This window comes from Salmo trutta, chromosome 4 (assembly GCF_901001165.1).
Source record: "Salmo trutta chromosome 4, fSalTru1.1, whole genome shotgun sequence".
In the NCBI taxonomy this organism is placed as follows: domain Eukaryota; kingdom Metazoa; phylum Chordata; class Actinopteri; order Salmoniformes; family Salmonidae; genus Salmo; species Salmo trutta.
Window position 1 is genome coordinate 23,163,840 of NC_042960.1, and position 21,484 is coordinate 23,185,323.

At 42.1% G+C, this 21,484-nt stretch overlaps 1 protein-coding gene across 1 annotated transcript in view; it reads left to right on the forward strand.

Moving 5' to 3' along the window:
* LOC115191622 (TBC1 domain family member 2A) overlaps window positions 1–8,331 on the forward strand; it is a 49,230-nt gene extending 40,899 nt beyond the window's left edge. The window contains exon 13 of the mRNA XM_029749409.1: window positions 7,295–8,331. Within this exon, the coding sequence (XP_029605269.1) occupies window positions 7,295–7,490 (196 nt within the window). The 3' untranslated portion in view covers window positions 7,491–8,331. The remainder of the gene's footprint in view (window positions 1–7,294) is intronic.
* Window positions 8,332–21,484: the final 13,153 nt, after the last annotated feature.

A 21,484-nucleotide genomic window follows, 5' to 3' on the forward strand; every position in this document is an offset into this window, starting at 1 on the left:
TGCGTTTCGGTAAATAGAGGGAAAAACAGAAAGACGGGGGCGGCCAGTGCACGAGCATGAAGCCCTTTGTCCTCTGATAGACCACTTAGCAAAAGCGCTCGTGTGTTTCAGCCAGGGCTTTGAATTACGTCATTCAGGTTTTTCCCGGGCTCTGAGAGCCCATTGGAGCCGTAGGAAGTGTCACGTAACAGCAGAGATCCTTTGTAATGAATAGAGAGATGACAAAGAAAGCCAATAAATGGTCAGACAGGCCACTTCCTGTAAAGGAATCTCTCAGGTTTTTACCTGCCATATGAGTTCTGTTATACTCACAGACACCATTCAAACAGTTTTAGAAACTTTAGGGTGTTTTCTATCCATATCTAATAAGTATATGCATATTCTAGTTACTGGGTAGGAGTGGTAACCAGATTAAATCGGGTACGTTTTTTATCCGGCGGTGTAAATACTGCCCCCTAGCCCTAACAGGTTAACAACTACCCTAAACTGGAACTCGTCTGATGCGACACACCATAGTACACCAAGCACCCTCTCCATGTGTGGTTCACCCAGAGCCATATCCAGGTCTTTGGCACCCTCAGCACATTCTTCCTTGGGAATTGTGGCTATAACTTCCTTGCTGTTAGAGATAAACTTGTGCAACCGAAGTTTGCCGATGCTGCAAAGCTCCCTTGCTTCTTTCACCAGCTGGGCCGCTTCAGCTTCAGACGATACGCTCGTCAACCCATCATCAACATAAAAGTTCCTTTCTATGAACTGGATAGACTTCTCGCTGAAGCTTCCTCGTCCTTCGGCAGCGAGATGTTTGAGACCATAGTTGACGCAACCAGGAGACGAAGCTGCGCCGAACAAGTGGACCTTCATACGATACACTGAGGGTTGAGACTCTAGATCTCCGTTCTCCCACCAAAGGAACCGCAGATAATCTTGGTCTTCTGCTTTCACATGAAACTGGTGGAACATGCGCTCTACATCACACATGATTGCAACTGGACCCTTACGAAAACGACAAAGGACACCCAGCAATGTGTTTGTCAACTCTGGACCGGTGAGGAGATGGTCATTCAAGGATGTCTCTCGAAACTTATCTTCAAGAATGGTCCACGCAGCATGGTAGGCTGACTCTGTTCCTAACATAAAGTAACTTTCGATGGCTTTCTTGGCAGGCCCACCGACATATTTTCTTAAGTAATATATCTTCTCAGTTGCTGGTATGTTCTTCCTGTCTATCAGAGTCTGAAAAGAGACCTTCCAGTCAGTGAACGAGAGTGGTTCTCCATTGAATGTTACTGGTTCTGGTATGGGGAGGCGGCTTTCACTGATTGATTCCGCTAGTAACCTGAACATGGTCTTGGTGCTATCTTCATGTGTGCTTGTCACAACATGTTTTGGTGAGAGACTGTGAGATGAGCCACTTCTGTGCATGACTTCTTTCACAGATTTGCAGTTAGAGAGTAGTTCTCTCTTCTCGTCCTCTGAGTTTTCATCTTGCTCATACACTTGCATCCGCGCCTTGGCAGTATTTCGTTTCTTGAGCACTTCTAGGCGCTCTAACTCTCTACGCTTGTCTTCTAGCGTCCTTCGTCTGGCAGCATTTTCTACCTCTAACTTGACTCGCAGCCTAGCTTCTTCTAAGCTGCGTTTCACAGCCTCAGCTTCTTGCTCCGCTGTCCTCTTCTTATCTTCATCTTCGAGTCTCTGAAGCTCTTCTAGTTGGCGTTCTTGCTCAACCATTACTTCTAAAGCTGCTTGGTTAGCAGCAACTTCCGCCGCAGCCTCTTGTCTCTTGACAGATGACACGCTTGAATGTCTGGAGTTGACCTTTGAGTTGCTTTGAGACTGGGAGGAAACGCTTGAGGGCTGATAGTTGAGACTTGACTTACTGTATATGTGAGAGTTCAGACATACTCAAGGAATTGCTGTCCTTCCAGTGCAGCTCTATCTGGTTACTTTGACCTTCTTCCCTGACCTTTAGATGACACCTTACAGTCTTGATAATAGACATTGTAACTGCTTCACACGTATCAACTCTGCGGCGTATATCAATGTCGGGAATGTCAATTTGACGCAAATGTACATAAACAAGGTTTAGCTCTGTAGAGGTATGGCTGATCTTGTTTAAGAGGTCTTCTAGTAGGTCTTCAGAGCAACAGCCTGTCAGTGACAGTTTTGCTTCCTTTACCAGAGCCTTCCACTTCTCATAGCTGACCCTGAAACGATGTTCGAGCTGTCTCCACCTTTCGTCGCGCAGTTCTCTGCCCTTTTCAGTTAACCTGCGGACCCTCTCACCCTTTCGTGGCTCTTGTTGTGATGTCTCATTAGCAGCTTCTGTAACATCATTCGCTGGCAGCTGTGACTCCACACCAGTCTGGGTCTCTTCCTGCTGCTCTGTTTGTTCTGATGAAGGCTTGAAGTTTGCGAGGTGTTGCTGCAGCTGCTCAACTTGACCCACCCCATCTCTATCACCTTTAGTGAAACTACCCTTTTCTGACATTCTAAATCAAATCAAATCAATTCTAGGTAAGGTTTGGATAAGTGAGTAGGTAATTTAAACCTTAGTATGTGGTATAAACATGTATAATGCTTGTAACAAAGGCTTGAACAAACACCTTACCAAACAATTACACTATTAACTTACAGGTGAAAATATAATGAATAGGTGTACGCTGACCCTTAATGTTTTGTCGCAATATATATTGTTTTGGTAAGTATCAAATAATATTTTTCCAGTAATACACATAACAGCGATACATTAAGATAGAAAGAGCAAATGCATAATACCAGCGTCTTGATGAAATACACAACTATCTCCAGTCCTCACGAATTGTAATCTTAAAGTCTCTTATTAGCAGTTCACAAGGCTAGGGCCACCTTCAAACACCTTGACTTGTACATACGTGTCTGACTTTCCTGTTAGCCTTGACCTTATGTTGCCTCACGATGCTTCCTTATGTGGAGATTTTCTTCTTAGGTTGCAGGTAGGTGCAAAACTCTTATCTGGCAGATGACAGGGCCTACCAGGATTTGGGTATCTTGTAGACGTTTACAGCTGGATGAGATTCTTCTTTCTCTCTTGCTTGTGAAGAGCATTGAGTTCTCACTGTAACTCCCTCCAGTAACCACGAGCACAACCGTTCCTTGATTTTAACTGGCGGCTTTATTCTGTAGTTTCGTCAGAATTATCACCTTCCGTGAGAACTATAAAGTAAATGAAAATACAGTTTAAGCACACTCTTACACCTTCTTGTCTTAGACTTACAGATTAACTATCAGTTACAGTGGCATCTTAAAAGATGCCAGGTGGGGAATGTATTGCAACCTTTGAATATATTAATTTCAGTTTGTCCCCACCTAGTGGTGATTGTCATCATTTCACTTCCTGTTTTTACCATAGAAGAAAAACGTGACAGTGAACTCAGTTGTACACAATACCTTGCAGTGTTCAGGCTAACTGCTATTTATCAATTTCCATCCCTTTGTTTTTGGCCCTTATAGTGGCACTATCAGCAGGTAAACATAATTCTAATGTTATCTTTACATGTGTATCATTATTTTGAGAAATATGTAACTTCATACAACTTTTGTATGCGTTTGAAAATCGCTAGCAATTGTAGCATGGCCCTCATTCAAAATAATTGCATGGTCATCTAGCACAGCCATTACAGGTATTAGCATTGTGTTTAGTTTCATTAGCTCCATCTAGCTTAGCTTAAAAGTGAACTTTGTTTGTTGATTTGCTATGCATAGATTGTTATATATGTATTTGCAGTTTCACACTTTTCAGCATTAAACCTGTCAAAAGACAACACCTGTCTGTTCCTTGAAGGGCTAAGTGCTGATAAGAGTGTAGCTGACTGTTTAACTCAACATATACTCCTTGGGAGTACAGCTTAGAGTTAGAACAGTACAATATATGAAAGAGCAAGATAATTTTATTTAATAATTGGCAGCCAAGCAACGATCATGTCCTCAGCATAAAAAAAATAAACTATCTATTTATTGGACATGTGCATGATTACATGCACTTAACCACCATGTGAAGTTCATAACTTATTTCATCTGCCTATATACTCTTGATGCTTTTCCACGTGGTGGTGGTACGTCTACAACGTTACATATAAACCCTTGACTCTACGCTTACTTCGAATGATGGTTATTATATCAATATTTGCGCATAAAGGTGTTTCCACAGCAATTGTCACAATAAATTTCACAGACCAAAAAATGATCCACCCTTGTATAGCGTATTTTGTTTTGTCAACGTTAGAACATTTTACCCACAAATGTACTAATTCCATCAGGCCTGTCATGACTTCTTTTCAAATCAAATCAAATTTGCCACATGTTCCAAATAAAACAGGTGTAGACCTTACAGTGAAATGCTTACTTACAAGTCCTTAACCAACAACGCTTTAAGAAGTTAAGAAAAAAAAGTGTTAAGTAAAAAATAGAAAATAAAAGTAACAAATATTTAACAGCAGAAGTAAAATAACAATAGTGAGGATATATACAGGGTCACTCTACCTACGTTTACAGAGTCAATGTGCGGGGGCACCGGTTAGTCAAGGTAATTGAGGTAATATGTACATGTAGGTAGAGTTAAAGTGATTATGCATAAATAATAAACAGAGAGTAGCAGCAATGTAAAAGAGGGGTTTGGGTAGCCCTTTGATTAGCTGTTCAGCAGTCTTATGGTTTGGGGGCAAAAGCTGTTAAGAAGCCTTTTGGACCTAGACTTGGCATTCCTGTATCGCTTGCCGTGTGGTAGCAGAGAGAACAGTCCATGATTAGGGTGGCTGGAGTCTTTGACAATTTTTAGGGCCTTCCTCTGACACCGCCTGGTATAGAGGTCCTGGATGGCAGGAAGCTTGGCCCATGATGTACTGGGCCATACGCACTACCCTGTGTAGTGCCTTGTGGTCAGGGGCCGAGCAGTTGCCATACCAGGCAGTGAAGCAAACAGTCAGGATGCTCTCGATGGTGCAGCTGTAGAACCTTTTGAGGATCTGAGGACCCATGCCTAATCTTTTCAGTCTCATGACAAATCTTGTTGTGCCCTCTTCATGACTGCCTTAGTGTGTTTGGACCATGATAGTTTGTTGGTGATGTGGACACCAAGGAACTTGAAGCTCTCAACCTGCTCCACTGCAGCCCCGTCAATGAGAACGGGGTGTGCTCAGTCCTCCTTTTCCTGTAATCCACAATCCTCTCCTTTGTCTTGATCACGTTGAGGGAGAGGTTGTTGTCCTGGCACCACATGGCCAGGTCTCTGACCTCCTCCCTGTAGGCTGTCTCATCGTTGTTGGTGATCAGGCTTTACACTGTTGTGTCATCGGCAAACTTGATGATGGTGTTGGAGTCGTGCCTGGCCATGCAGTCATGAGTGAACAGGGAGTACAGGAGGGGACTGGGCACGCACCTCTGAGGGGCCCCCGTGTTGAGGATCAGCATGGTGGATGTGTTGTCACCTACCCTTACCACCTGGAGCCGGCCCGTCAGGAAGTCCAGGATCCAGTTGCAGAGGGAGGTGTTTAGTTCCAGGGTCCTTTGCTTAGTGATGAGCTTTGAGGGCACCATGGTGTTGAAAGCTGAGCTGTAGTCAATGAAAAGTATTCTCACATATGTGTTTCTTTTGTCCAGGTGGGAAAGGGCAGTGTGGAGTGCAATAGAGATTGCATCATCTGTGTATCTGTTTAGGGCGGTATGCAAATTGGGGTGGGTCTAGGGTTTTCGGGATAATGGTGTTGATGTGAGCCATGACCAGCCTTTCAAAGCACTTCATGGTTGCAGATGTGAGTGCTACGGGTCGGTAGTCATTTAGGCAGGTTACCTTAGTGTTCTTGGGCACAGGGACTATGGTGGTCTGCTTGAAACATGTTGGTATTACAGACTCAGTCAGGGACAGGTTGAAAATGTCAGTGAAGACACTTGCCAGTTGGTCAGCGCAAGCTCGGAGTACACGTCCTGGTAATGCGTCTGGCCCTGCGGCCTTGTGAATGTTGACCTTTTTTAAGGTCTTACTCAAATGGGCTACAGCGAGCGTGATCACACAGTCGTCCGGAACAGCTGATGCTCTCATGCATGCTTCAGTGTTACTTGCCTCGAAGCGAGCATAGAAGTAATTTAGCTCGTCTGGTAGGCTCGTGTCACTTTGCAGTTCGTGGCTGTGCTTCCCTTTGTAGTCTGTAATAGTTTTCAAGTCCTGCCACATCCGATGAGCATCAGAGCCAGTGTAGTAAAATAAAATCTTAGTCCTGTATTGGCGCTTTGCCTGTTTAATGGTTCGTCGGAGGGCATAGCGGGATTATAAGCTTCAGGGTTAGAGTCCCGCTACTTGAAAGCGGCAGCTCTACCCTTTTGCTCAGTGCGGATGTTGCCTGTAATCCATGGCTTCTGGTTGGGGTATGTACATACTCTCTTGCTTCAGCTTATCATGAGATACTCTACTTCAGGTGAGCAAAACCTCGAGACTTCCTTAGATTTTGTGCACCAGCTGTTGTTTACAAATATACATAAACCGCCACCCCTTGTCTTACCAGAGGCCGCTGTTCTATCCTGCCGAATAAGCTTAAAACCCACCAGTTGTATGTTATTCATGTCGTCGTTAAGCCACGACTCGGTGAAACATAATATATTACAGTTTTTAAAGTCCCGTTGGTAGGATATACGTGATTGTAGTTTGTCTATTTTATTATCGATTGATTGTACGTTGGCTAATAGGACTGATGGTAAAGGTAGATTACCCTCTTGGCGACAGATCCTTACAAGACACCCGGAACTTCGTCCTCGATACCACCGTCTCTTTCCCCTGCGAATTATGGGGATGAGGGCCTTGTCAGGCATCTGAAGTAAATCCTTCCCGTTCGACTCGTTGAAGAAAAAGTATTCCTCCAGTACTGGTGAGTAATAGCTGTCCTGGTATCTAGAAGCTCTTTTCGGTCATAAGAAACGGTGGCAGAAACATTATGTACAAATAAGTTACGAATAAAGTAAAAAAACATACACAGTAGCACAATTGGATACGGGATCGTGAAACAGCAGCCATCTCCTTCGGCGCCATTCTCTCAAGTATGTCTCAGGTAATTAATCCGCATTAAATGGTTGGATGGAAACCTGGTTATAGAGACTGTTCTTCTCCCCAAAACCATTTAATACAATTCCCACCAATTTGTCAAAACTTGTCAACAGGACTGAAAATACTTCTATATACTTATAGTGTGTGATTGGACAACAGAAGCGTCAAAATATACAACCGATATACACATCACACACTGCTTTTTCCTTCCCTCCACAGGAGACTGACGACCATTGCATTCAGCGACATGAACCCGTTTCCTTTCAGGCTGCTCCGTCAGAGACGGGCCCTGCACCTTCAGTGTGTGCATGTACAGTTGAGTGAGTTAGAGCGTGTCCAGAGGGAGCTGGGTAGAGAGCAACGCCAGCACAAGGACAGGGAGGTTGGGCTCGTTTCCAGCGAGAGCTCTGGATAAACATGAGCTCTGGATAAAAGGCTCTGGCCAGATTCCAATCAGAACTTCTACCCCCTGCCTCCTTACTCACTTATCCCAGTAGATATTGTCGGTTGTCATTTCTTGTTTGATGTTTTCAAGGTTCATGTTTTATAGTCACGTGCATAAATACAGTGAAATGCCTTTCTTGCCAGCTCTTTCCCAACAATGCAGTACTATAAAAATGTATAAAGTAGAATAAAAAAAGACGAAAAATAGAAATTAGAACACGAGTAAGCAAGTAAGCTATATACAGGGTCAGTGCCAGTACCATATCTACAATGCCATATTTACAATGTGCAGGGAGTGGTAGGGGTAGATACATCGAGCTCCAAAAGTATTGGGACAGTGACACATTTGTTGTTTAGGCTCTGTACTCCAGCACTTTGGATTTGAAATGATACAATCAATGACTGACTGTGAGGTTAAAGTGCAGACTGTCAGTTTAAATTGTAGGGTATTTTCACCCATATCAGGTGAACTGTTTAGAAACTACAGCCTTTTTTGTACATAGCCCCCCCCCCCGTTTTAGGAGACCAAAAGTATTGGGACAAATTCACTTACGTGTAGAAAAATGTTAAGCATTTGGTCCCATTTTAATAGCACGCAATGACTATATCAAGCTTGTGACTCTGTTGGATGCATTTGCTGTTTGTTTTGGTTGTGTTTCAGATTATTTTGTGTCCCAAAAAAATGCATGGTCACTTGTGGGCGCTACCATATTTATGGATAATCCTGAATGAATCTTGTATAATGAGTGAGAAAGTTAGAGGCATAAATATCTTTCTCACTCATCATTATTCATGATTCATTCAGGACTTTGTAACTGTCCCAATACTTTTCAAACTCACTGTATGTATAGGGGTAAGGTGACTAGGCATCAGGATATATGATGTGTGCCAGACCAGGGGGTTTGGTCAAGACTTTCACACAGATCAGACACGGACAAAGTAGGATTAGCTCGGTTTCAAGGGTGTTTATTTAAATAATAAATCAAAAAGAAAAGGATAGGTCTCCCCCATGAGACCCTCTCCGGGATACCGTCTTCTGGGCTCCGGGTCTTGCTGTATCCAGCCAGGATCAAAACTGCACTCACTCCTGTTACCTCTGTAACTGTCCCCAACTATACAGGAGTCCTTTCTTCCCCCACTCTCTTCCTGTGTGCTGCCCTTCTGGCAGCTTTATGGGCCTTGCACAGCTGGTGAGCAATCAGCCCTTGATTACTCACCAACTCCCAATCAGCCCCAATTAGTCCTAGCCAGAGAACCCGTCGAGACTTGGCATGTCCAGCAGATGGAGCCATCGCCTCGTGATGTATACACCGTCTGTCACCAGACCTCGACGAGTCTCTCCCTGGTGGCTGACTTGCTGTACGCCACAGATGATTGTATGTGAGTGTGTGTGCGTAGTCTCTCTCTCTCTGTGTGTGTGTGTGTGTGTGTGTGTGTGTGTGTGTGTGTGTGTGTGTGTGTGTGTGTGTGTGTGAGCAAATGAAGTGTGAGTGTGCATAATCAGTTAATAAATAATGCAAAAATACTGTGCTGTTGTACCATTGCAAAGTGTGCTTGAGTGCTAGAAACATGTTTTGTAAATCTGTATTATTATTTATTTAACAGAATAAGGCTGTAACATAACAACATGTGAAAAAAGTGAAGGGGTCTGAATAATTTCAGAATGCACTGTATATATATTTTTCAATAACTGTATACAATACAATCAAGGTGAGGGCATTGGAAATGCTTTTGCCAGTAAATCTGCTTCTATTCTGTGGATGGCACTGTGCTCTTTTGAAAGGATAGGTCCCAAACTCTCAAAGGCCCTAGGATCCAGGTGGACAGGGGTGGTCTGCTAGTCACTGGGATGACAATCCAACTTGGGATGGGGGTAGGTTTTAGCGGGTGGAATAGTGCCCAAGGAAGAAAAGGTAACCTGCCTAAATGATTACCGCCCGTAGCACTCACGTCGGTAGCCATGAAGTGCTTTGAAAGGCTGGCCATGGCTCACAACACCATCATTCCGGAAACCCTAGACCCACTCCGATTCGCATGCCGCCCCAACATATCCACAATTGCACTCCACACTGCCCTTTCCCACCTGGACAAAAGGAACACCTATGTGAGAATGCTGTTTATTGAATCCAGCTCAGCGTTCAACACCATAGTGCCCACAAAGCTCATCACTAAGCAAAGGACCCTGGGACTAAACACCTCCCTCTGCAACTGGATCCTGGACTTCCTGAAGGGCCACCCCCAGGTGTTAAGGGTACGCAACAACACATCTGCCACGCTGATTCTCAACACGGGGGCGCCTCAGGGGTGTGCTTAGTCCCCTCCTGTACTCCTAGTTCACCCACAACAGCATGGCCAAACACGACTCCAACACCAACATTAAGTTTGCTGATGACACAACAGTGGTAGGACTGGTCACCGACAACGATGAGAGGAGGTCAGAGACCTGTGGTGCCAGGACAACAACCTGTCCCTCAATGTGAGCAAGGCAAAGGAGTTGATCGTTGACCACAGGAAAAGGCAGGCTGAACAGGCCCCATTAACATCGACGGAGCTGAAGTGGAGCGGGTCAAAAGTTTCAAGTTCCTTGGTGTCCACATCACCAACGAACTATCATGGTCCAAACACATCGACACCAAGACATCTAGAGGGCACAACAACACCTTTTCCCCCTCGGGAGACTGAAAAGATTTGGCATGGGTCTCCAGATCCTCAAAAAGTTCAACAGCTGCACCACCGAGAGCATCCTGACCGGTTGCATCACCGCCTGGTATGGCAACTGCTCGGCATCTGACCGTAAGGCACTACAGAGGGTAGTGTGTACGGCCCAGTACATCACTGGGACCAAGTTTGCTGCCATCCAGAACCTATATACTAGGCGGTGTCAGAGGAAGGCCCAAAAAATTGTCAAAGACTCCAGTCACCCAAGTCTGTTCTTTCTGCTACCGCATGGCAAGCGGTACCGGAGCGCAAAGTCGAGGACCAAAAGGCTCCTTAACAGCTTCTACTCCCAAGCCATAAGACTGATGAACAGTTAATCACATGGCCACCCGGAATATTTACATTGACATCCCCCTCCATTTGTTTTTCACTGCTTCTTCATGCTGTCTACGCATAGTCACTTTACCCATACCTACATGTACAAGTTACCTCAACTAACCTGTAGCCCCGCACATTGACTCTGTACTGGTACCCCTGTATATAGCCTCGTTATTGTTATTTTATTGTGTTACTTTTTATTATTTTTTACTTTAGTTTATTTAGTCAATATTTTCTTTCAAACTCTTTCTTGAACTGCATTGTTGGTTAAGGGCTTGTAAGTAAGCATTTCACGGTAATTGTAAACTATTGTGTTTGGCGCATGTGACAAATAAAATTAGATTTGGAGAACAATTGGAATTGGGTTTACTCAGTAGCAGTGCAAATACCATGGTACAGCTAAATGGACACTCAGTCATTATGGTACTTTTTAATGGCAAGTTTAAAAACATATTATGATAAATAGAATTGAAACTTGCATCTCATTATGGTTAATGGTGAAATAAGTATAGCCAGTTAGAATTGTAATGGCTTAGCAGATAATAAGAAAAGACAATCAGTATTTACCTGGCTAAAGAGAAGGAATATAATATCCTCTTCACTATAGGGGGCAGTATTTTCACGGCCGGATGAAAAACATACCCAAATTAAACTGCCTCCTACTCAGACTGAGAAGGTAGGATATGCATATTATTAGTAGATGTGGATAGAAAACACTCTGAAGTTTCTAAAACTGTTTGAATGATGTATGTGAGTATAACAGAACTCATATGGCAGGCAAAAACCTAAGAAAAATCCAACCAGGAAGTTTCACCTCACATGGTTGTAGTCATTTCAAATGATGTTCTGTCTAAACTACAGTGTCTGTGATGTCATATTGCACTTCCTGAGGCTTCCACTAGATGTCAACAGTCATTAGAACCTTGTTTGAGGCGTCTACAATGCAATTTGTTTGAATAATACCCGGAAGAGTATGTTGTCGACCTGGTGTCATTGACTTACCTCGTGTGCGCTCCTGCAGGGCTAGGCATTTTTATTTTTATTCTGTAATGAATCTGCTATTGTCCGGTTGGAATATTATGGAAATTCTACGGTAAAAACACCCTAAAGATTGGTTGTGAACATGGTTTGACATGTTTCTACAAACGCTGAGGGAACTTTATAACTTTTTGTCGACGATGGATAGATGCATTTTGGAATGGTGATCTGGACGCGCCATCAAAACAGATTTATTTCTACATAAATTATGGACTTTATCGAACAAATGGACATTTCTTGTGGAAGTGGGAGACCTTCCGAGTGCATTCAGCCGAAGATCAGCAAAGGTAAGATAATATTTTTTACATATTTCAGCGTTTTGAGGATGCCGTGGCTGGACGGCTAAATGAATAGCTTGGGGCTCAGTACTATTGAACAATGTGCTTTCTACGTAAAGTTATTTTGAAATCTGACACAGCGGGTGCATAAAAGAGTACTGTATCTATAATTCTTAAAATAATTGTTCTGTATTTTGTCAACATTTATGATGAGTATTTTTGTAAATTCACCGGAAGTTTTTGGTGGGAATACATTTTCTGAACGTCATGCGCCAATGTAAAATGTTTTTTTTTGTTTATAAATATGAACTTGATGGAACAAAAAACGCATGTATTGTCTAACATAATGTCCTAGGAGTGTCATCTGATGAAAATCGTCAAAGGTTAGTGCATAATTTTAGCTGGTTTTGTGCTTTTGGACAGCTACCCTTGCTTGGAAAATGGCTGTCCTTGCTAGGAAAATGGCTGTGTTGTTTTTTTGCTGTGGTGTATCCTAACATAATCTAATGTTTTGCTTTCGCTGTAAAGCCTTTTTGAAATCGGACAACGTGGTTGGATTCAGGAAAGGTTTATCTTTAAAATGGTGTAAAATAGTCACATGTTTGAGAAAATTGAATTGTGGTATTTTAGTTGTTTTTGTATGTCGCGCCATGCGATCCCATTGGCTGTTGGCTAGGGGTTCCGCTGGCGGAACAGGGTTCCGCTAGCGGAACGCCTAGATGTAGGAGGTTAACTATTATTTACAGGAAACTTATTCAACAATTTTAGATGTAGTTGTGTGGAAAAAGGACTGGGGGGGGATTAACTTCTCTGATGGGAAAAGAAACTCAAAAAGGGTGTTGATATTAATTAACAATATTTATTTCCCGAATGTTCAAATTGTTCAAACAGATCCGCAATGTAGATGGATTATTTTAAATATGTAATTGGACCATAAACATATTTGGCTAATTAATCTATACGGCCCAAATAATGATGATCCGCGCCTCTTTGAAACTACAGTATATATAATAATGTTTCAGGCCTACAAGCAACACACAATTTTTATGGTGTGAGATTATAATACGGTTTTACATACCTTAATTTGGGGCAACAGGTAGCCCAGTGGTCAGAGCGTTGGGCCAAAAACTTGCTGGATCGAATCCCCGAGCTGACAAGGTAAAAATCTGTCATTCTTCCCCTGAACAAGGCAGTTAACTCACTGTTCCCCAGTAGGCTGTCATTGTAAATAAGAATTTGCTCTTAACTGACTTGCCTGGTTAAATAATTATTTTTGTATTTTTATTAAATGGACCGTAAAGGAAATCACACTACGAACTATCACCCTTATGCACTTAATGTAATCACAAATATCATGGATATATTGGAACTAGCGATATACGGAGACTTAAATATCCTGACCTAGTAAGATATACATGGCGGATGCTCAGTCAAGCTAGTCGTCTTGACTACTTTGTCATTCTCGCTGGCACCAAAAGTAAAATAAACTGTTGATAGGGGACAGAATGTGGTCTGACCATCAAATAATTGGCATATACATTACTCTTACAGAATTTCCATGTGGGCGAGGATATTGAACATTTTACTTGTTTTTAACCAGGATAGAAGAATTTATACCTGACTTTTTCCAACATAACATAGATCCCCTTTTGGTATGGGACACTTTTAAATGTGCCTTTAGAGGCCATGCAATTCAGTACACATTTTTAGATCAAAATAGTTCATATTAACAAAGTAAATAGAGGGACTAATGGTACAGATAGAAAGTAATAAAACATGTGCCATAGAGGCACAGAATACATTAGAGGAAAAACAAAAAGAAATGGAAGAACTTATTCAAAGATTAAGTGTAATATATTAAATAAAGAGAACTGGATGGAATATGGGAAAAAAACAGACTGCCAAAACATTTTTTCCTGAAACTTGTTACCTATGATTCACCAAACAAAATTTTGAAAAGAGGAAGCAAAGTACTTTAAGAATTTTTTTTCGTTTCAGTCTCCTCAATCTCCACAAACCGAAGTTAACTCTAAGGATTTTTTTCTATTAATAATGTAAAATTAACAGCTATACAGAAAGATTAATGTGAAGGCCAAATTACAGAGGAGGAACTTCTTGAATTACAGAGGAGGAACTTCTTGATGCAATTAAAGCCTTTAGGCCAGGGAAAACTCCAGGGCTGGATGCTGTTAGGTTCTAAATATCAGAGTAAGAACTCGACAGACATTATGAAAGCTTAAACCAAGTTTATTCATCCCAAAGGATCAAAAAGCTGAACAGACAAAGACATGGTTCTACCAGTTGTGGTATATATACCCCAATTGGGGGTGGAGTCTCCTCGCTAAACATTGCATCTGTATTGCTAGGCAGGAAAATAAGTGATACTGGCAATAAACTGATCCTTCTCCTTTAATGTGACCTGACCTGACCTCGACCCCCTTCACTAATCCACGGCTCTCTCCCCTTATCAGTGTTGCCACGTGATTGTTTTTTCTGCACTCAGTACATTCCAAACTTAATTGCACTGATCATATACATTCCTCCAAGAAAAATCCATTCCCATAGTCATTTACTCGTTGAGCATGTAGTTTCCATATCATGCAGTTTTGTTCACATAAACTGGTTCATCTGTGACGAGTAAAAGTAAATTCCTAGTTAATTAACCCATTAACTTCTGGTGTAAACCCTAGACTATAGCACCCCTCATGTCTAGTTTGAGAAACAGACCCCTCAGAAGTCCTCAACTGGCAACTTCATTAAATAGTACCCGCAAAACACCAGTCTCAATGTCAACAGTAAAGAGGTGACTCCGGGATGCTGGCCTCTAGGCAGAGTTGCAAAGAAAAAGCCATATCTCCGAATGGCCAATAAAAATAAAATATTAAGATGGGCAAAAGAACACAAACACTGGACAGAGATATGGCTTTGGCTCCTATCACAGCCAGAGAATGCTCATGGACAGGCAAAAGGTAAAAACCAGTTCAGAGTCTAGGAGGTACAGTGTGGCAGGCAGGCTCGAGGTCATGGCAGGCAGAATGGTCAGGCAGGCGGGTTTAACCAAAATTGGTTAAAGAAAATTGTGATGAATAAAAAAGTATACTGTTTCATTTAAGGATAAAAAAATTGACAGCGGGGCAATATAGATAGCTAAATAGTTGGGAAGAGATTTTTGATGTACTGAAAACTTTGAGTTTTTCAATTTAAACGATTGTACAAAATCTTGCAACCAATAGAATGTTATATACATATATGGGGGATATAACCATCCCAGCTCTGCAGATTTTGCTGTGAAGAGACAGAATCATTAGATCATTTGTTTTGACACTGTCCATATGTAGCTTGTTTTTGGTCACAGGTTCAAGATTGACTGAAGAATTGGAACATTTACTTGGAGCTAAATCTGCAAATAGCACTGCTGGGTGATTTGAAAAGTCCGAGTCAATCGATCAATAATATAATAATACTCTTAGTAAAAAATTGTATCTTTAATTTACAATCTTTAGAAACTATGAGAATAGAAAGGTTCAGAACTTTTCTGAAACTTCACAGCACAGTTGAAAAATATAGAAATGGCAAATAGAAATGCAATATGGATGGTGTTCATAGATAGATGGGAGGGGTTGGGTGGAGCTGAAGGGTGGGACTAAAAATAACAACATGACTAATGTAAAATATACTGTGTCCGTAAAATATATATTACAAATTACAATCACAGAGCACTAAAAACCGATGGGATTTCACTAAGACTACACGTTTGACTCAATGAAAAAACATTTCTCACTTCAGAACTTTTGTGAAACAGCTAAAAAAAATCTGCTAAAAGAAAATATGCGCATTTTCCCATCAGTTGTGTGTTTCCACTAAACGGACTTGTTGCGGATATAACTCAATGGGTGGTGACTTTCAATGTGTTTCCATCACATTTTCAACTCTACCAATAGTTTTGTCACAAACTGTTGCGTTGAATAGCAAATGTGCCTAAATGCGAAGCGTCTCATCTAGAGGAAACATGGCACCATCCCTAAGGTGAAGCAGCATCATGCTGTGGGGAGGACTTTCAGCAGAATGAACTGGATTTTTATTTAACTAGGCAAGTCAGTTAAGAACAAATTCTTATTTACAATGACGGCCTACCGAGGAACAGTGGTTTAACTGCCTTGTTCAGGGGCAGAATGACAGATTTTTACCTAATCAGCTCTGGGATTCGATCCAGCAACCAGTTGCTACCTTGCTATTCGATCCAGCATCCAGTTGCTACCTGCCGCCCCACTGTTCCCCGGAAGGTTGTTATTGTAAATAAGAATTTGTTCTTAACGGACTCGCCAGGATCAAGGCAAAGATGAACGGAGCAAAGTACAGAGAGATCCTGGATGAAAACCTGCTCCAGAGCACTCAGGACCTCAGATGAGGGTGAAGGTTCACCTTCCAACAGGACAATGACCTTAAGCACACAGCCAACACAATGGAGGAGTGGCTTCGGGACAAGTCTCTAAATGACCTTGAGTGGCCCCGCCAGAGCCCGGACTTATGTTCGAATGGACTCCTCTGGAGAGACCTGAAAATAGCTGTGTAACAAAGCTCCCCATGCAACCTGACAGAACTTGAGAGGATCGGCAGAGAAGATTGGGAGAAACTCCCCAAATACAGATGCGTCAAGCTTGTAGCATCATACCCAAGAAGACTCAAGGCTGTAATCACTTCAACAAAGGCCTGAGTGTCTAAATACTTACAGTTGAAGTAGGAAGTTTACATACACCTTAGCCAAATACATTTCAACTCAGTTTTTCACAATTCCTGACATTTATTTTAAGAATGTGAAATGTCAGAATAATAGTAGAGAGAATGATTTATTTCAGCTTTTATTTCTTTCCTCACATTCCCAGTGAGTCAGAAGTTTACATACACTTAGTATTTGGTAGCATTGCCTTTACATGTTTTTACTTGGTTCAAACATTTTGGGTAGCCTTCCACAAGCTTCCCACAATAAGTTGGGTGAATTTTGGCCCATTCCTCCTGACAGAGCTGGTGTAACTGAGTCAGGTTTGTAGGCCTCCTTGCTCGCACACGCTTCTTCAGTTCTGCCCACAAATATTCTATAGGATTGAGGACAGGGCTTTGCTGTTCTTAAGCCATTTTGCCACAACTTTGGAAGTATGCTTGGGGTCATTGTCCATTTGGAAGACCCATTTGCGACCAAGCTTTAACTTCCTGACTGATGTCTTGAGATGTTGCTTCAATATATCCACATCATTTTCCTCCTCATGATGCCATCTATTTTGTGAAGTGCACCAGTCCCTCCTGCAGCAAAGCACCCGACATGCTGCCACCCCTGTGCTTCACGGTTGGGATGGTGTTCTTCGGCTTGCAAGCCTCCCCCTTTTTCCTCCAAACATAACGATGGTCATTATGGCCAAACAGTTCTATTTTTGTTTCATAAGATCAGAGTACATTTCTCCAAAAAATACAATCTTTGTCCCCATGTGCAGTTGCAAACCATAGTCTGGCTTTTTTATGGCGGTTTTGGAGCAGTGGCTTCTTCCTTGCTGAGCGGCCATTCAGGTTATGTCGATATAGGAATCGTGTTGCTGTGGACAAAGATACTTTTGTACATGTTTCCTTCAGCATCTTCACATGGTCCTTTGCTGTTGTTCTGGGATTGATTTGCACGTTTCACACCAAAATACATTCATCCACAGGAGACAGAACGCGTCTCCTTCCTGAGCGTTATGACGGCTGCGTGGTCCCATGGTGTTTATACTTGTGAACTATTGTTTGTACAGATGAACATGGTACTTTCAGGCGTTTGGAAATTGCTCCCAAGGATGAACCAGACTTGTGGAGGTCTAATCTTTTTTCTGAGGTCTTGGTTGATTTCTTTTGATTTCCCCATTATGTCAAGCAAAGTGGCACTGAGTTTGATGGTAGGCCTTGAAATACACCCACAGGTACACCTCCAATTGACTTAAATGATGTCAATTAGCCTATCAGAAGCTTCTAAAGCCATGGCATCATTTTCTGGAATTTTCCAAGGTGTTTAAAGGCACAGTGAACTTAGTGTATGTAAACTTCTGACCCAATGGAATTGTGATACAGTGAAATATAAGTGAAATAATCTGTCTGTAAACAATTGTTGGAAAAATGACTTGTGTCAAAGTAGATGTCCTAACCGACTTGCCAAAACTATAGTTTGTTAACAAGAAATTTGTTGAGTGGTTGAAAAATGAGTTTTAAATACCCCAACCTAAGTGTATGTAAATTTCCGACTTCAACTGTATGTAAATGTGATATTTCAGTTTTTTATTTGCAAAAATTTCTAAAAACCAGTTTTTGCTCCCGAGTGGAGCAGCGGCAAGAGGCGTCACTATGGTACCTGGTTCAAATCCAGGCTGTATCACATCCGGCCGTGATTGGGAGTCCCATAGGGCGGCACACAATTGGCCGGAGTAGGCCAAATCATTGTAAATAAGAATTTGTTCTAAACTGACTTGCCCAGTTAAATAAAGGTTAAACACATTTTTGTATATATTGGGTATTGTGTATAGATTGGAGGAAAAAAACGATTTAATCAATTTTAGAATAAGTCTGTAGTCTAACAAAATGTGGAAAAAGTCAAGGGGTCTGAAAACTTCCCGAAGGCACTGTATCACGGTCTGATACCCCTAGAGTCAATGTCCGCCCCCCTGCGGAAGTCTAATTGGCATTAAAAAAAATCCCCATCAAAAAGCATCTGTTTAAGCTAGAGATATTTGCATGGTCTGTGTCTCAATTACAGGAGGTTGGTGGCACCTTAATTGGGGAGAACGGATAGAGCACTTTTGAGGTGGACAAGTTCATCCAGACTACATTTTACAGATCCTTTATTGTTGAGCATCTTTCATTTATTTTTAATGTATTTCATGAAATTGGACAATACAGGTCAAAAGTTTTAGACCATCTACTCATTCAAGGGTTTTTCTTTATTTTTACTATTTTCTACAATGTAGAATAATAGTGAAGACATCAAAACTATGAAATGACACATATGGAATCATGTAGAAACCAAATTAAGTGTTAAACAAATCAAGGTTATCTGATGCAGCACTCCACCACTCTTCTTCTTTGTAAAATAGCCCTTACACGCCGCCTGGAGGTGTGTTTTGGGTCATTGTCCTTTTGAAAAACAAATTATAGTCCCACTAAGCCCAAACCAGGTGGGATGGCGTATCGCTGCATAATGCTGTGGTAGACATGCTGGTTAAGTGTGCCTTGAATTCTAAATAAATCACATACAGTGTCACCAGCAAAGCAACCCCATATCATAACATCACCACTTCCATGCGTTAAGGTGGGAAATACAAATGCAGAGATTATCCGTTCACCCACACAGCGTCTCGCGAAGACATGGCGGGTGTGCCCGAAAATCTCCAATTTGGACTCCAGACCAAAGGACAAATTTCCACCGGTCTAACCTCCTTTGCTCTTGTTTCTTGGCCCAAGCACGTCTCTTCTTATTGGTGTCCTTTAGTAGTGGTTTCTTTGCAGAAATTCGACCATGAAGGCCTGATTCACGCAGTCTCTGCTGAACAGTTGATGTTGAGATGTGTCTGTTACTTGAACTCTGTGAAGCATTTATTTTGGGCTGCAATTTCTGAGGCTGGTAACTCCAATGAACTTAACCTCTGCAGCTGAGGTAACTCTGGGTCTTCCTTTCCTGTGGCAGTCCTCATGAGAGCCAGTTTCATCATAGTGCTTGATGGTTTTTGCGACTGCACTTGAAGAAATGTTCAAAGTTCTTGACATTTTACGGATTGACTGACCTTTATGTCTTAAAGTAATGATGGACTGTCGTTTCTCTTTGCTTATTTGAGCTGTTCTTGCCATAATATGGACTTGGTCTTTTACCAAATAGGGCTATCTTCTGTATACCAACCCTACCTTATGTTGGTAAAGTAGGGGAATAGCTTTAAAACACTGAAGTGCATTATGGGTAACATAGTAAGGTAACTTTCGGTTTTGATGCAATTGTGTGTGACGGGGATATAGCTGAACTATGAGCCACGCTCTTTTTGCTCTGTTAGCCCACTATTTTATTTTGTCATTCGGACTACCTCAAATGATGTAGAAGTTTTAGTAAAAGTTAACTACTTCAGTGAAATTCCAGACTAACTCATCATTAGCAGCGGATAAGATCCCCAAATGTGGGAATTACCCCAGAACATCCATAAGTTGCTCTGGCTAGCAAGTGAAGTCTCCCCTGAGCCGCCCTGACTACAGTCTGGAGGACAGCCAGGAAAGGTAACATTGGGGGCTCGTCCGGGATTTATCCTGCCTGCATCGGTGAGTTATTCACATTCTTCCGGAATATCAAAGATAAATAAACATGACAACAACAAAAAAATCACAAAATAAATAGAATTTGACTTTCACGAGACAACGGCTAACGAAGTTAATCATCATTGTCTGAGTAGTGGCTGATGTTCTAGCTAAAGCTGTGAAATGGTGGCTTCACACAGGAAATCTGTTATTACGAGAGATAAATTGCCTGAGGATTCAATGTGCTACTCAAATCCATTCATGTCGCTAAATACAGTGACTGAAGAAAGGCAATCACAAATCTCATTTGCCGACTGGATGAACGAATTTGATGTTGCAAATGCTAACAGTAACTGCAATCCATGTATGCCAAGTTCAGATGAAGCTAATATGCAGCCCACCCCAGCTAATATGGCTGACTCATGCAGTGAGTCAAAGACATCTCAACAGCCAAGGAGAGAAACAAATCCATTCAAGTCTCATGCAAAAAACGGAATTGGGGGTGACAGTGGAATTGAATCACAGCTAAGTCACAACCAAAACTATGCCACCTGGCATGACAGATGCTCACCTAAAAATGCTATCTCTGGAAATGTGTTTCAGCCAACTACTGAAATGCTGTATACTCCATGCACTAACCCTTTCAACTCTGCCAACCACATACTCTATGCAGCGAGTACCCGTGTAGATGCTGTTTACTCCCATTACCCACACAGGATGCCAGCAGCTCTGCCCTCCTATCCAGTCATGCCTCCTGTGGAAAACCACCGCTCAAAGTCGCAGGACAGCCATGGATGTATCCGTAGTGATGCTCTACCCACTGAAGGTAATGCAATGTACTGTTATGAAAACAGTCTCGCCCCAAGTGAGCAAGATATAGTTCACGTGGTAGGCAGCCCCGGCATGTACATTATGATATCTCATCTGACAGTGAGGACAAATAAGCTACTCAGAAGGAGCAGTCACGGGCATGCCTTGATTTCGGGAGCCAGAGGACTGTGCTGTTTGGTGAACAGGTGCCCTACTTCAACCCAAAGAACAAACCGAAGGTGCATGTCATAAGAATAGCACGCACAGCTATTCTCGAATCAGGGTGGGAGTACATTGTGCCGGGGAATGCACACTTCCGTGAACGTGTCAGAGGCAACGTGATGCTAAGCCCAACTAAAGGATTAATTGAAAAACATTGTTTACTGGTGGCACGGGTTGTGGTTGACGAACAGACCAATAATCAAATCCCCAATCAGGCCCACCAGGAACCGAGTCAGTGAAAGTAAAAAAAGGGCAGTATCAAATCAAATCAAATTTTATTGGTCACATA